This window comes from Neolamprologus brichardi, chromosome 7, assembly GCF_056152115.1.
Source record: "Neolamprologus brichardi isolate AB-2024 chromosome 7, ASM5615211v1, whole genome shotgun sequence".
Taxonomy (NCBI): domain Eukaryota; kingdom Metazoa; phylum Chordata; class Actinopteri; order Cichliformes; family Cichlidae; genus Neolamprologus; species Neolamprologus brichardi.
In genome coordinates, this window is record NC_142110.1 from 27,805,584 (window position 1) to 27,820,244 (window position 14,661).

The 14,661-nt window shown below is 45.2% G+C and overlaps 1 protein-coding gene across 1 annotated transcript; it reads left to right on the top strand.

The window, feature by feature from the left end:
• Positions 1–4,062: 4,062 nt before the first annotated feature.
• Positions 4,063–9,584, top strand: atp6v1b2 (ATPase H+ transporting V1 subunit B2). Its single transcript, XM_006782186.3, has 14 exons — positions 4,063–4,243; positions 5,088–5,143; positions 5,355–5,453; positions 5,537–5,630; positions 5,743–5,820; positions 6,563–6,702; positions 6,823–6,924; positions 7,062–7,159; positions 7,501–7,624; positions 7,707–7,857; positions 7,982–8,064; positions 8,217–8,321; positions 8,401–8,530; positions 8,830–9,584. Exons 1-14 carry the CDS (start codon positions 4,078–4,080, stop codon positions 8,964–8,966), a joined length of 1,563 nt encoding a protein of 520 aa, XP_006782249.1. The 5' UTR covers positions 4,063–4,077; the 3' UTR covers positions 8,967–9,584.
• Positions 9,585–14,661: the final 5,077 nt, after the last annotated feature.

Below are 14,661 nucleotides of genomic sequence, written 5' to 3' on the forward strand. Positions count from 1 at the left end.
TTATCCTGCTTTATCCAAAACCAGTTCTGATGTGCGTTTGGGATTATTGTTCTGCTGGAACACAGTGGGGGTGTCCAAATGGTAAAAAAAAAAAGGTAAATCGTCTGTATTTGTATAGTGCTTTTTATGGTCCTAAGGACCCCAAAGCACTTTACACTATACACAATCATCCACCCATTCACACACTGGTGATGGCAAGCTACAGTGTAGCCACAGCCACCCTGGGGCGCACTGACAGAGGCGAGGCTGCCGGACACTGGCGCCACCGGGCCCTCTGACCAGCACCAGTAGGCAGTGGGTGAAGTGTCCGACCGAGACTGTCGGAGCCGGGGCTCGAACCGGCAACCTTCCGATTACAAGACGAACGCCCAACTCTTGAGCCACGATTACCCCATATTCATAGTCCAGCCTTCAGTCTTGAGTCTTGGTATTGTTTAATAAAAACTCAGCTGCCTGCTCCTTGCTATGTAAAATATAACAGGACACTGGCGTAAATTCTCGATCATGTCACACTTCTGTTTAATCAGTTTTCTGTTTGACATTTATTCAGCTGTGTGAAAACTATAACTATAATCTCAGCCAAACTGATTTACTCATGAACAAATAAAACACAGAAAAAAGCCAAACAAAAACATTTTCAAATGATCTAACTGACTTACAGTGGGGCAAAAAAGTATTTAGTCAGCCACCGATTGTGCAAGTTCCCCCACTTAAAATGATGACAGAGGTCAGTAATTTGCACCAGAGGTACACTTCAACTGTGAGAGACAGAATGTGAAAAAAAAAATCCATGAATTCACATGGTAGGATTTGTAAAGAATTTATTCGTAAATCAGGGTGGAAAATAAGTATTTGGTCAATAACAAAAATACAACTCAATACTTTGTAACATAACCTTTGTTGGCAATAACAGAGGTCAAACGTTTGCTATAGGTCTTTACCAGGTTTGCACACACAGTAGCTGGTATTTTGGCCCATTCCTCCATGCAGATCTTCTCAAGAGCAGTGATGTTTTGGGGCTGTCGCCGAGCAACACTGACTTTCAACTCCCGCCACAGATTTTCTATGGGGTTGAGGTCTGGAGACTGGCTAGGCCACTCCAGGACTTTCAAATGCTTCTTACGGAGCCACTCCTTTGTTGCCCGGGCGGTGTGTTTTGGATCATTGTCATGTTGGAAGACCCAGCCTCGTTTCATCTTCAAAGTTCTCACTGATGGAAGGAGGTTTTGGCTCAAAATCTCACGATACTTGGCCCCATTCATTCTGTCCTTAACACGGATCAGTCGTCCTGTCCCCTTGGCAGAAAAACAGCCCCATAGCATGATGTTTCCACCCCCATGCTTCACAGTAGGTATGGTGTTCTTGGGATGCAACTCAGTATTCTTCTTCTTCCAAACACGACGAGTTGAGTTTATACCAAAAAGTTCTACTTTGGTTTCATCTGACCACATGACATTCTCCCAATCCTCTGCTGTATCATCCATGTGCTCTCTGGCAAACTTCAGACGGGCCTGGACATGCACTGGCTTCAGCAGCGGAACACGTCTGGCACTGCGGGATTTGATTCCCTGCCGTTGTAGTGTGTTACTGATGGTGACCTTTGTTACTTTGGTCCCAGCTCTCTGCAGGTCATTCACCAGGTCCCCCCGTGTGGTTCTGGGATCTTTGCTCACCGTTCTCATGATCATTTTGACCCCACGGGATGAGATCTTGCGTGGAGCCCCAGATCGAGGGAGATTATCAGTGGTCTTGTATGTCTTCCATTTTCTGATGATTGCTCCCACAGTTGATTTTTTCACACCAAGCTGCTTGCCTATTGTAGATTCACTCTTCCCAGTCTGGTGCAGGTCTACAATTCTTTTCCTGGTGTCCTTCGAAAGCTCTTTGGTCTTGGCCATGGCGGCGTTTGGAGTCTGACTGGTTGAGGCTGTGGACAGGTTTCTTTTATACAGATGATGAGGTCAAACAGGTGCCATTCATACAGGTAACGAGTGGGGGACAGAAAAGCTTCTTACAGAAGACGTTACAGGTCTGTGAGAGCCAGGGATTTTCCTTGTTTGAGGTGACCAAATACTTATTTTCCACCCTGATTTACGAATAAATTCTTTACAAATCCTACCATGTGAATTCATGGATTTTTTTTTCACATTCTGTCTCTCACAGTTGAAGTGTACCTCTGGTGCAAATTACTGACCTCTGTCATCATTTTAAGTGGGGGAACTTGCACAATCGGTGGCTGACTAAATACTTTTTTGCCCCACTGTATGTATCATGTTTAATCTGAGTAGCGAAAGACCGCGGGGGTGGTGCCTGAAAACAATGTGACAAGAGTTTGCTGTTCTCACCCCGGCTAGCTATCGAGCGGGTGGGTAACAGATGTCTCAGAAAAAGTCGGAGGACTTTTGCAAATATGTGATGTCTTGATAAACCAAGCAGATATTTGAAGTTTACACACACACATTCTCGCCTTAAAAGTTTATTTTGTGACCCAGAAAAAACCTTAGTCATGTCGCTGTAACATAATCGGTAGGGATGCCGATAGGGGGCCGATACTGTAAAATGTGTGTGTACTCATACTCGTAAAAGTTAATTGATACCATGAACCGATACTAACTTATTTCATTAATCAGAGGGTGGCTTGTCATTTCTGTTGTAGTTTTTTAGATTGGCCACTAGGGGGACATCCCGCGCTAAACAGGCATAGGGTTAGGCGGCACAGTCGACTGATGATCCACGGGCAGATGAGGAGTTTGTTCGCCAATGCCAAATACTTTCGTTATTTTGTTTGCTTGTTTACAATATGGACACTGCAAAAATTTAAAAGTTTATTTTATTTTCAAACCTAATTTGTATTTATTTATTTATTTATTTATTTGTTTATTTATTATTCTGAAAGCTCGAGTTAGTGCCAATAGTTCAGTAATATTTTGTTAAATTAAAATGTGGAGACTGCAATAATTTAACAGAAGTGCTTATTTTTCACTTGAAATTTTTTCGTGGTCATTTTTAATAAGATTTTATTTTTTATCGGCAGAGAATAAAATAAAACCTGTCTTCCAATTTATTGCATTTGTGTGTGTGTGTGGTAGAAGTATCGGTTTTTGTACTCTGTATCGGCAAGTACTCAGATCCAAGTATCGGTATCGTATCGGTTTGAAAGAATTGGTATCGTTGCATCCCTAATAATCGGCCTACAAATGTGGCCTCAGGAGGATGCAGCCAATGAATTTGGACACCCTTAGTGTCCAAGTTTCAAACATCTAGCTGCTGATTTGAGGTGAAGTTGATGAATTTGAAGGCAGTCCTCCTCCTTCATTATTCCATCCACTGACTGCGAAACAGCCCAGAGCATGATGCTACCAACACCATGCTTGACAGATGGTTCAGTGTTCTTAGGTTTGGAAGCCTCACCTTTACTCCTCCAAATATACCTCTTATCATCGTGTCCAAACAGCTCAGTCTTTGTCTTGTCTGATCTTCAGACATTGTACAGAAGGTGTTTGGCTCATCCTTGTGGGCAGCCACAGTGTTGGTCCCTCCAATCAGTGCACAAACAAATCCTTTCATGCTCCAAACAGAAACTACCAGCATCAATGGTGATCACTAATGAGAAGTTAACAGGAAATGTCAAATTAAAGCTACTCTAAGAACCTTCTGCACCACTTATTAAAGATTTAGGTGTGTGTATATATATGAGCTTGTGTGGATCAGAGAATATCCACAACAAATTCACCTTATAAATTCATACATTTATATGTATTCTAATTATAACATTATTGTTTTTATTCTAATGAAAAGTTTAGATTAAAAAAGTGTAATATTATTACAAAAAGAATTTATTGACAAAAAAGCTCAGTTAAATGAAATATTTTTAAACATCAGCTTGTCTTTTATTCATTCACATTGTTATATTATTGTATAATAATAATAATAATAATAATAATAATAATAATAATAATGTTGTTTTAGCATCACTGAGGTTCCATAGACACATTCCTCGGAGTCCTTTCTGATGCAGCTGAAGTTTCGTGCGCATGCGCCGCTGCTGTCACGACTCGGACGCCGCTGCGGGGAAACATGGCGATGAAGGCGCTCAGAGGGATGGTGAACGGGGCGATGAGCGAGCTGTCCTCGGCCGTCAGCGGGAGCAGAGCCCCGGCTGCCGCTCCCACCTCCGCCACCGCTGCCGCCCGGGAACATGTGATGGCCGTGAAACGGGATTACATCTCCCAACCGCGCCTCAGTGAGTCCCACCACCACCACCACCACCATCATCATCATCATCATCATTATCAGGCAGACTGAGGTCCGCAGCAGGAGGAGGAGGGTTAATGGAATAAACCAGGCGATGATGGAGGCTGAAAAAAACAACAACAAAAAAACAAAACAAAACAAAAAAAAAGATGATGGAGGCTGATTAGGCTGATTATGATGAGAGTGATCGATGGAGCTGTTCAGTAAAACTGCATTTTATTTATTGATGGGTTTAATGTCGGAATACTCTCAGGTGTTGGCGTTGTAATCTGTTACTTTTGTCGGCTTGTAAATTACATGCTGAGCATTAAAAATGTTCCTGACAGCTTAACTATATATCTATTTCTGCACTCTTTCATAGCAGTTCACAGTCACAGTTCAGAATAATGCTCCTGTGTCTGATCCTGGGCCTCCTCTCTGTGACATCACATAGACCTGAGAGGAGCACAGACGCGATAAACTGAGTGTTTGGAGCAGGATTAAAGTGTTAGCGATGAGGCTCACCTGCACAGGTGAACATGTGTGAGCTCATTACACCCGTCCTTTCAGTGTGATGTGATTTAAAGTGAGAGGGAAACGGTCTTCAGAGGCTCGTGCTGAACAGAAACTTTTTTATTCATATTTAGGTTCTGCACACTGCAGAGTCTCTAAGGCTCCTATCTCCCGTCAGACTGTGGTTCATGTGACTTCCAGCAGGTGGAGACTTTGAGCTTATAAAAGAAGATTTCACATGTTGGAGAAACGGTGCTGTCATGTGGAGATCTGCAGCCTTGCAGTGCTCCACCTGTGCCCCACCCACGCTGTACTGACTTGTGCTGTTTTTGTCTCCTCAGCCTACAAAACTGTGTCTGGAGTCAATGGGCCGCTGGTGATCCTGGACCAGGTTAAGGTAAGAGGAAAACCTCCTCAGCTGTTTGTCTCAGCGTCCTCTTTACTAAGCGTCTCTCAATAAAACCACCAGATCCTGAAGTCGGAGCGTCCTCACACCACGTTTAAATCCGTTTATGTAGTTTCCCTCAAATAAATGGTGAACTGTGCTATGTTTTCTGACACGTGTATAGTGGAGGTTGGTAACTCGTGGTCTCCCTTCACACCGACAGTTCCCGAGGTACGCCGAGATTGTCCACCTCACGCTGCCGGATGGAACCAGGAGGAGCGGCCAGGTGCTGGAAGTCACTGGCTCCAAAGCTGTGGTGCAGGTATTCACATCAGTCTGACACAATGTGGGCACTTCCAGAAGGACCCCGATGAACTGTTTCCTCCTCCGCTCTGCCTTCTGCAGGTGTTTGAGGGGACTGCAGGCATCGATGCCAAGAAGACCAGCTGCGAGTTCACAGGTGACATATTACGGACGCCGGTCTCAGAGGACATGCTGGGTACGTCACGTAACAGAGTGAGGTTCACAAAGGTCCTCATAAATCCCCGTCCGCTGTTGAATGTGTGATGAGGTCCCCAGATGTGTGCTGAGGCGTGTTTTTGTGTTTGCAGGTCGTGTGTTTAACGGGTCGGGTAAACCCATCGACCGAGGACCCGCTGTCCTGGCCGAAGACTTCCTGGACATCATGGGTATGTCTCTGCTTCGAGGAGACTCGCCATGATCTGATTGGTGCAGCAGTCTGATGCAAACATCTGAAACAGGCAGTAAAGTTTCTTCGACTTGTTTGGAGGAAAAATGTCAGAAATGAGAGAAAACACAGCAGATTTAACCTGATCTCGGTTTTAATGTTTTATAGAGACACACGTGGTCAAAATCAGGCTCTGTCTGTACGTTTGACTCGCAGTCACAGTAACGCCCACCTTCTCATTAATACCTCACCTCAGTGTGGAACATGTGGTTACACACTGACGTCACTCAGGGTTCGAGCTGGGCTCGATCGCGTGGACTCACATGCAGTTCAGGTCAAAGAATGACCCACAGAATCAAAAGTTTGGAGGATTAATTGGAGAAAAGTCAGATTTCAGAAGGAGGGAAACGATAAAAACAGCTTTCTATGAGTTTTTAAGTAAAATGTGATTAGAATAAATTTAAAGGATGTGTTTTAGGACGTAGAGTTGTGGGCAGAGTCTCTTGTGCTGTGGGTCATGATGAGTTTATCTTTAGGAACTTTATTTTGCTACAAATTGTAGTTTTGAAATAGAAAAATAGATTCAGTTTCCAGCTTTCATGTTGACTTCCTTGAGTCCTCATAAACTGCACCTGTGAATCTCGGTGTACTTGTCTCTGACTTCTTGGAGTTATTATTATCTGCTGCAGTGGATCACGTGTTCTGTTCCTTCATACATGTGTTTGTAACCATGTTCTCCTCAGGCCAGCCCATAAACCCTCAGTGCCGCATTTACCCTGAGGAGATGATCCAGACTGGCATCTCTGCCATCGATGGCATGAACAGCATCGCCAGAGGGCAGAAGATCCCCATCTTCTCTGCTGCCGGGCTGCCGCACAACGAGGTACTTGCACCCTACTCCGAGAGGGGGCAGGGTCGGTAAACACATCACCTCCTGTTCATTATTGGGATGTAATGACTGAAAAGGAGATCAGATCCCTATCTTCTTCTTCTTCTGTCTCAGATTGCAGCTCAGATCTGCCGGCAGGCCGGTTTGGTGAAGAAGTCAAAGGACGTGATGGACTACAGCGAGGACAACTTTGCCATTGTTTTTGCCGCCATGGGGGTGAGTTCTTCAGATGCTTCCTCATCAGAAGCCTCTGAATATGAGAGCAAGTTTCTTGATGTCTTAAAGCTGCCCCACACACTCAGCACCTGCAAACTCCCACTCACAGAGCTCAGTGATCTTTTCTCCGCCCTCAGGTGAACATGGAGACAGCCAGGTTCTTCAAGTCGGACTTCGAGGAGAACGGCTCCATGGACAATGTCTGCTTGTTCCTCAACCTGGCCAATGACCCGACGTAGGACAAAACATTAAGAACAAAGCACACACACACACAGACACACACACACAGGCACACACACAAGCACGTGCACGCAGAAACACACATTTGCATACACACACAGACACACACAGACAGAGCTGAAGGCAGATTTCCAGGTGTTTCATAGATGATGTCAGATTTGCTGTATGGGCTGTGGGAGCGGGTCAAGTGTTTGGGGGTTCACCTTCAGGCGCTCAAACAGCAGTTTTGTAATGTTGTAGGTACACACAGGTGTGCTATGCAGTTAGTGATGGCTAAGGCTAACCTGCACCGGGGGTCGGCCCACACTCACAGATTATCGGGCCATTGTGTTGCAGAATCGAGCGGATCATCACCCCCCGCTTGGCACTGACGGCGGCCGAGTACTTGGCCTATCAGTGTGAGAAGCACGTGCTTGTCATCCTCACCGATATGAGCTCGTACGCAGAGGCGCTCAGAGAGGTCAGCTGCTCTTTCACTCTCACTTAACCCCAAATTGCTGTAGGAAACTGGAAATGATCATGTGATTGCTCCCCGCCGCCAGGTGTCCGCAGCCAGAGAGGAAGTGCCAGGACGCCGAGGTTTCCCTGGATACATGTACACCGACCTGGCAACCATCTACGAGAGAGCCGGCAGGGTTGAGGGACGCAACGGCTCCATCACCCAGATCCCCATCCTCACCATGCCCAACGACGGTATACACACACACACACACACACATACTCAGACACACACACACACACACACACACACGTGCTCATCTCACATACAAAGGATTGTGATTTTGTGGATTTCACAGCGAGTTCTCATCTCTCGCAGACATCACCCATCCCATCCCTGACCTGACCGGGTACATCACGGAGGGACAGATCTACGTGGACAGACAACTTCACAACAGACAGGTAACAAAGCTCCGCCTTCAGACGTCACCTGTGGAGCTCTGAGCTCTGTAGCCGGCCTCAGGTAGAGGAATGCCAGGCTCTGTCAGTCATCCTGGCATATGTCAGAGCCATCAGGTGACCCTGACCTGTCCTCCTCGTCTTCCTCCACTCAGATCTATCCTCCCATCAACGTGCTTCCGTCTCTCTCCCGTCTCATGAAGTCCGCCATCGGGGAGGGAATGACCCGTAGAGACCACTCTGACGTCTCCAACCAGCTCGTACGTATACACCTGCTCCAGGCTGCACGCTCCTGTCTTCCTGCTTAATCTAAGTGTGTGTGTGTCTGTGTGTGTGCAGTATGCCTGTTATGCTATAGGGAAGGATGTCCAGGCCATGAAGGCAGTGGTGGGAGAGGAGGCTCTGACGGCCGATGATCTGCTGTACCTGGAGTTCCTCACCAAGTTTGAGAAAAACTTCATCTCTCAAGGTGCCATTGGACTCTTTGTTTGCTTGTTTGTTCACCTTTATGTAACTACGTTGAACAGATCCAGCTTTCTTTGAGTTATTTGCTTTAATAAATCCTAACTCCCAGTCAGAGATGACAGGTACGATGATGATGGTTATCAGCTTTCTCTGTTAACCCGGGTTATCTGCTTCAGGCTCTGAGTGCCCTCACATAAGGAGGAGCATTTCACGGGTCATGTGACTCTTCATCCACTCGATACCCACATCAGACCGCTGTGATGTCAGATACCGGTGTTCACCTGTCCCTGTGTTTGTGTTTAGGTGCCTATGAGAACCGCAGCGTGTTTGAGACTCTGGACATTGGCTGGCAGCTCATGAGGATCTTCCCCAAAGAGATGCTGAAGAGGATCCCCCAGAGCACACTGGCTGAGTTCTACCCCCGAGAGGCCAAACACTAACTAGACACACACACAGACACACACACACTGCTTCCTGCCCTCGCTGTGTTCATACAGTGTAGTGATGTGATGCTGTGACGTCCTCACACTCATGACCTTCATGTCCTGCTTCCACTCAGAGAGGAAGGAGACGAGGAGGAGGAGCCTGCACATCAGCGTGTTCATGATGATGATGATGATGATGATGATTTGCACTCTGTGGTCAGTTTAACATCAGAGGTTATTTTATGAGGACCTGCAGAACTTCAGCAGAGACAGATGTTGAATCCAGATGTTCTGTCATGCTCATTTCATGCCGCATTAGAAATGCTGATGTCTTCTGATCAAGGTCAAAATAATAATTCAAACACATCCAAAGAAAAGTGTAAATTCCATTTTTATTGTGTCTTTAAATCAGGTGTGAAGTTCTGTGCGTTCTGTGCGGTTCTTGTGGTTCCTTTAGATTCAGTGTTCTCTTCTTTTTTTTTTCTCATGCCAAAAGCTTGACGTGACGATGAATGTGTGTTCTTTGTAGGCGCTGCGTGCTCATTGGTGGATGTACAAACTGCATGCATCGCCGCTGAATGTTTCCTGTTGGTGCCTGAAGTGCAGTCTGAAATAAAAGCTGCTGTGTCATCATTCCTGAGCGGTCGTGTGTTTAATGCCATGTATGAACACAGCTGTGGGTTAACATGAAGGAGTCTGAGCAGCAAGGAGGTCGTGGTGGACGGCTGGAGCACGGGATGGTGTGACATGGAAACACCTACACCCTCTTAAAAACATCCTTGAACTCATGAATCTGCTTCCAGAAAACTCCTCTCACTACATATGTGTATGTATCCACGCAAACGCAGCTCAGCTCAACCACCGGGTGAGCACAGATAGCTGGGAGGAAGTTCACACGAGGACAGCCCAGTGCTGCTACCAGCTGCTCCCCAGGTGAGTCTGTTTCCCACATACCTGTGTCAGCTGCAGCCAGAGTGAGAGCAGGATAGGCTACAGGTGTGCTTTATAACCCAGTACACTAAGTGACAGCGACACAAAATAATGTGGACTGACCTTCATTGCGTGTGTCGTTGTGTTCATGAAGTAATTTGTGTTTTTCCCTAAATTGTTGTGGAACTTTTTTTGTTTTTTTTTGGTGGATTGACTTTCAATCCCCCCCCCCCCCCCCCCCCCCCCCATGTACTTCCTGTAGCTCTCAAATTATTCATACTATGAAAGTAAAACTTTGAATGTCTTCATTAAATAAAATAAAGTTACAGAAGAAAAAATGCAGCTGATTCTGGAGTGCAGGGAGGAGCTTCTTGTTGATTTGGTGGGTTTTATAAGGACCGAGCTAGCATTTAACCACAAGCAGCAGAATTATAGTTCAGTCTGCTGAGACACCTGAGTCACCTTTACTGTGGATGCGTCACTCATGGGTCCACACAGCTTCACATTATTAATGCTGCAGATTCACAGAAATCTGTAAAGTGCATGAAAACACAAAGGGCATAGCAGCAGCTCAGAGCCCAGACCTCCACCAAAGCAGAGCTCCATCAACATCCATCAAACTGTTTTTACATCTTACTGATGAACCGAAGCTCCTGAGACTCATTACATCACTTATTCACTAATAAATATCCATCAGTGAGCTCACAATAAGTCACTCAGATGAAATCAAGCTTGGCTCCTTCATGTCACACAGGTGTAGGCACACGGGGTTACCTAGGGAGGCGACAGGTGAACTCTTTTAATTAAAGGAGTCCAACAGATGCTTGAACCTGTTATTGGAAGTGTCTGGGAAAGTTATGAATCCATAAAAGTTAATTTCTCTCTCTTAATGAATGAGAATCACCTGCTGTGCTGCTTATTTCATTATAATTTAGGATTTTATCAAAGCGCCCAGATGGTTTATTGAACTTAAACCTCAGTCTCAGCACAGCCTGAACAGGAACTTTATGCTTTGCACTGCTTGAAGCTGCCGTGGAGGACTGCGTGGGGAACAGCTGGAGCTTCATGCAGAGCTCTGTGAGCACGTGCACGACAGACACACAGCTTGTAGTGTTGCAAAATTGTAAAAGAGTCAGAGCAGAAGATTCCAGTTAAAGCCTAAAAAAATCCACACCGAGTCCCCGTGGACGCCGACCAGCTACAGGAGAGGTCGATGACGTCACGGCACCAAACACCCACGTTAAAAACAGTGACAGACACGAATCATTTGCGGGTGCTCTACTCAGTCCCTGCAATTCTTCAGGGGTCCACAGGGAGGTGCTGTTGGCCTGTGCGTGATCCTCCAGTATCACTGCCTGCATCCCTCTGAGAGCATCACCTTCAACCACCACAAGCTGCTGCTGCTTCTGACCACACTGCACTTCCTGCGGTGAAGAAACAGGCGTCCTAACTGACCAATCACCGCACATTACAGCACAAATGCTGACATTTGTCCGAATGGGGAAACATGTAGGCGAGAGAGAGCAATGACTGTATTTCTCATGTTCAGCATGGAGAGAAAGTAATATACACAGACTGTATATAAAAGACGGCACTGTGACATCACCAATCAGTTAGCACTTTAACTGCTGCGTGTTGGGGTTAGGAAGCTGGACATGATGGTTAACAGACCTCTACAACGTCAGGTGCCCCCTGATGGTCATTAGAAAACATTTCAGGCACCTGGAAGCTACCTACATATACATATCTTTCATATACAGTCTATAGTGGCCATCTCTTGGCCCTGCCCCTTTAGTATATTTAAATCTAAGTCAATGATCCTTCTTGTCCTAGGTCTCCATCTTTCTCCATCCTCCTGCAGCCAGACAGAGAGTGGTTTGTGTTTTCCTCCCACACCTGTGCGCTCTCTCAGCTCTCACAGGACAGTCATTAACATCAACATGATGGCAACCATTGTTCCTGCGTTAGTTCCTGTGAGTGGCTTTAAGGCTTTTATAAAAACATCTTTGTCTTTTTTTTTTCGCCTGAAGTTTCCTGCTGCTCTGCTCCATCTCCTTGTTTTATATGTTTACCACCAAATCAGTGAGAAATAATCATGTCTTTAGAAGTTTAAAATTTAAAATCAGCTTACTAAATGTTGTTCCAGGATCAACAAGTGACCAATCAGAATGTTGTGACGTCATACTTTTGCGACTTTGGGAAAAACCACCGTAAAACAAAAAACTGTACTTAAGCTGCAAGAAACCGCTTCTGTCCGCCGATCAACGAACCCTGACCCTGACCGTAACCCTTTAATAAATGAACTGATATTGTCCTTGCAACATTGGAATTTCATAAATGCACGAATGGCTTGGCGCGCAAAAGAATAACGTCACAACAATGTGATTGGTCACTTGCAATGTTGAACCTGGAATAATATTTTCATGATGATCTGGGAACAACACCAACACGACGATATCAGATCATCCACTAATACATACAGCAGGTCTGGTGTAGCTCTCTTCACGACAACACAGACACAGGTCGGTTCTTTGAAACGGGCGTTTATTACTTGGGGCTTCTCTCCTCAGCTTCACCATCACCAGTACGCCGATACGCCATTACGCCAGTACGCCGTGAGAACTGGTCACGAGCGAACAGTACAAACCCATTAGCAACTTTACAGTACACATATTAAGTCCAAACACAAATAAAAAACATTTCTCAAATGACAAATACCTCGTTGGCTGCTTGTCCTGAAAAGAGGTCCTTAAGTCCTTGTATTGCCTTTTCTTTTAACAAACTTTTAGCTTAAAATTGCTTCATGAGAGACATCTGCTCCCTCGCAGTCCATGCAAAGTCTTGTGTACTCTCTTTAAGGGTATTCTCACGAGACACTAGCTCTTACACTTTACACATGTACATTTCAAATAAAGACATTTCAACACAAACTATATATTCATGAAATTATGTAACTTATTATAAATCAGTCATCTACATCATGAAAACTACACAGAACATTTTAACAGCATTTACACTCCCACCAAAATCACTCATTGACTTAAAATGAGAGATTTTCCTTAATGAAAATTATAAGGAAGTGATGTGTGAGTGTACATTTAAGTGTAGGTCATTTAGCTTTACGTGTGTTTTAGGTGGCCTCAAGTAATGTAACTACTTTGTGAACAGGCCTCTCAAGGTAAACTGACTTAGTGATTGGTTTTCCCTTATCAAAGGTAGTGTCACTGAGCAGAAGCTTTAGCTTTCGCACCTTGCCATCTGCGCTGGGCAGGGCTTCCACAACCCTTGCAAGCTTCCACTGGTTTCTTGGTGCACTGTCATCCTTTAATATTACAATGTCATCCGCTTGCAAGTTTCGTGACACCTTCTGCCATTTCTGTCGTTGTTGGAGGTTTAGCAGGTATTCTCGTTTCCATCGTTGCCAAAATTCATTGGCCAAAAACTGCACTCTTCTCCACCTTTTGTGCAGATAGAGGTCTTCTTTGCAGAATTGTCCAGGGGGTGGCAGAATTACAGATGATTTCATGGTTAGAATGTGGTTGGGAGTGAGGGGTTCTGGACCAGTAGGATTGTGAAGATGCTCAACAGTTAGTGGCCTGCTGTTGATTATGGTCATTGTTTCATACAGAAACGTTCTTAGAGTTGTGGTGTCAAGTCTGCTGGCGGACTTGTCGAGCATAGCTATCAGGATGCTTCGGATTGTTCGAATCTGGCGTTCCCAAACTCCTCCCATATGACTAGCTGATGGGACATTCAGCACAAATTCACAACCAAGTGCCCTTGTACGGTCTTGATCCATTCCTTCAAGCAATTCAGAAAGCTCCTTTCTAGCACCAACAAAGTTTGTCCCTCTATCACATCTTAGCTGGCGCACGGGTCCTCGAATAGCTATGAATGATCGAAGTGCATTCATGAATGCGTCTGTTGTCAAATCGTCAAGGGTTTCTATGTGAACTGCTCTAGAACATAGGCAGGTGAATAACAATCTGTATCGTTTCAACTCTCTCCTTCCTTCCTTCACAATAAAGGGGCCAAAACAATCAAGCCCACAATAAGTAAAGGGGGGAGATGTCTCAATTCTCTCTCCTGGTAGATTTGCCATTTGTTGAACCTCAGTTGTTCTTCTGTATCGTCTACATTTTACACACTTGTAAATGTGTGAGGAGACCACACTTCCACATCCTAGGACCCATATTCCGTTTGCGTGCAATTCATTCATGGTCATGCCCCTTCCTTGATGGTGTATGCGCTCGTGATGATGTTTGACCACCAGAGCTGACACATGAGATTTTTTCGGAAGAATTGCAGGATGCTTTACATCATGGTGTAAGGCTGACTGAGACAGCCGTCCTCCCACCCTAAGAACATTGGTTTCGTCCAGGAAAGCATTCAGCTGGCGTAGCCTGTTGTGCCTGCTCAAAGTGTGTTCCTTCTTGCCTCTTATTTTCTTTATGTCTTCAGCAAACGTGTCTTCTTGTACGAGTTTGATGATGAACATCTCTGCTTCTCTTCGTTCTTCAAGATTAGTCGACTCATTAGTTCTCGACTGAAATCCCTTAAACTCTCTGACAAATCTCTTGAGCCTGGCAATGGCTCTCACCACTCTGGACCAGTCAGAAAATTTTGTAAAACGGTTTACCATTGGATTCTGTTCTCTTGCTTTAACTGCATGAACATGTGCTCTCCGAAATTCAGGATCAGTAGCCTCAACTTCTCCCACCATTCCCACTTCATGTGGGAGATTTTGCTGCCAAAGGAAGTTGGGTCCTTTCAGCCAGTT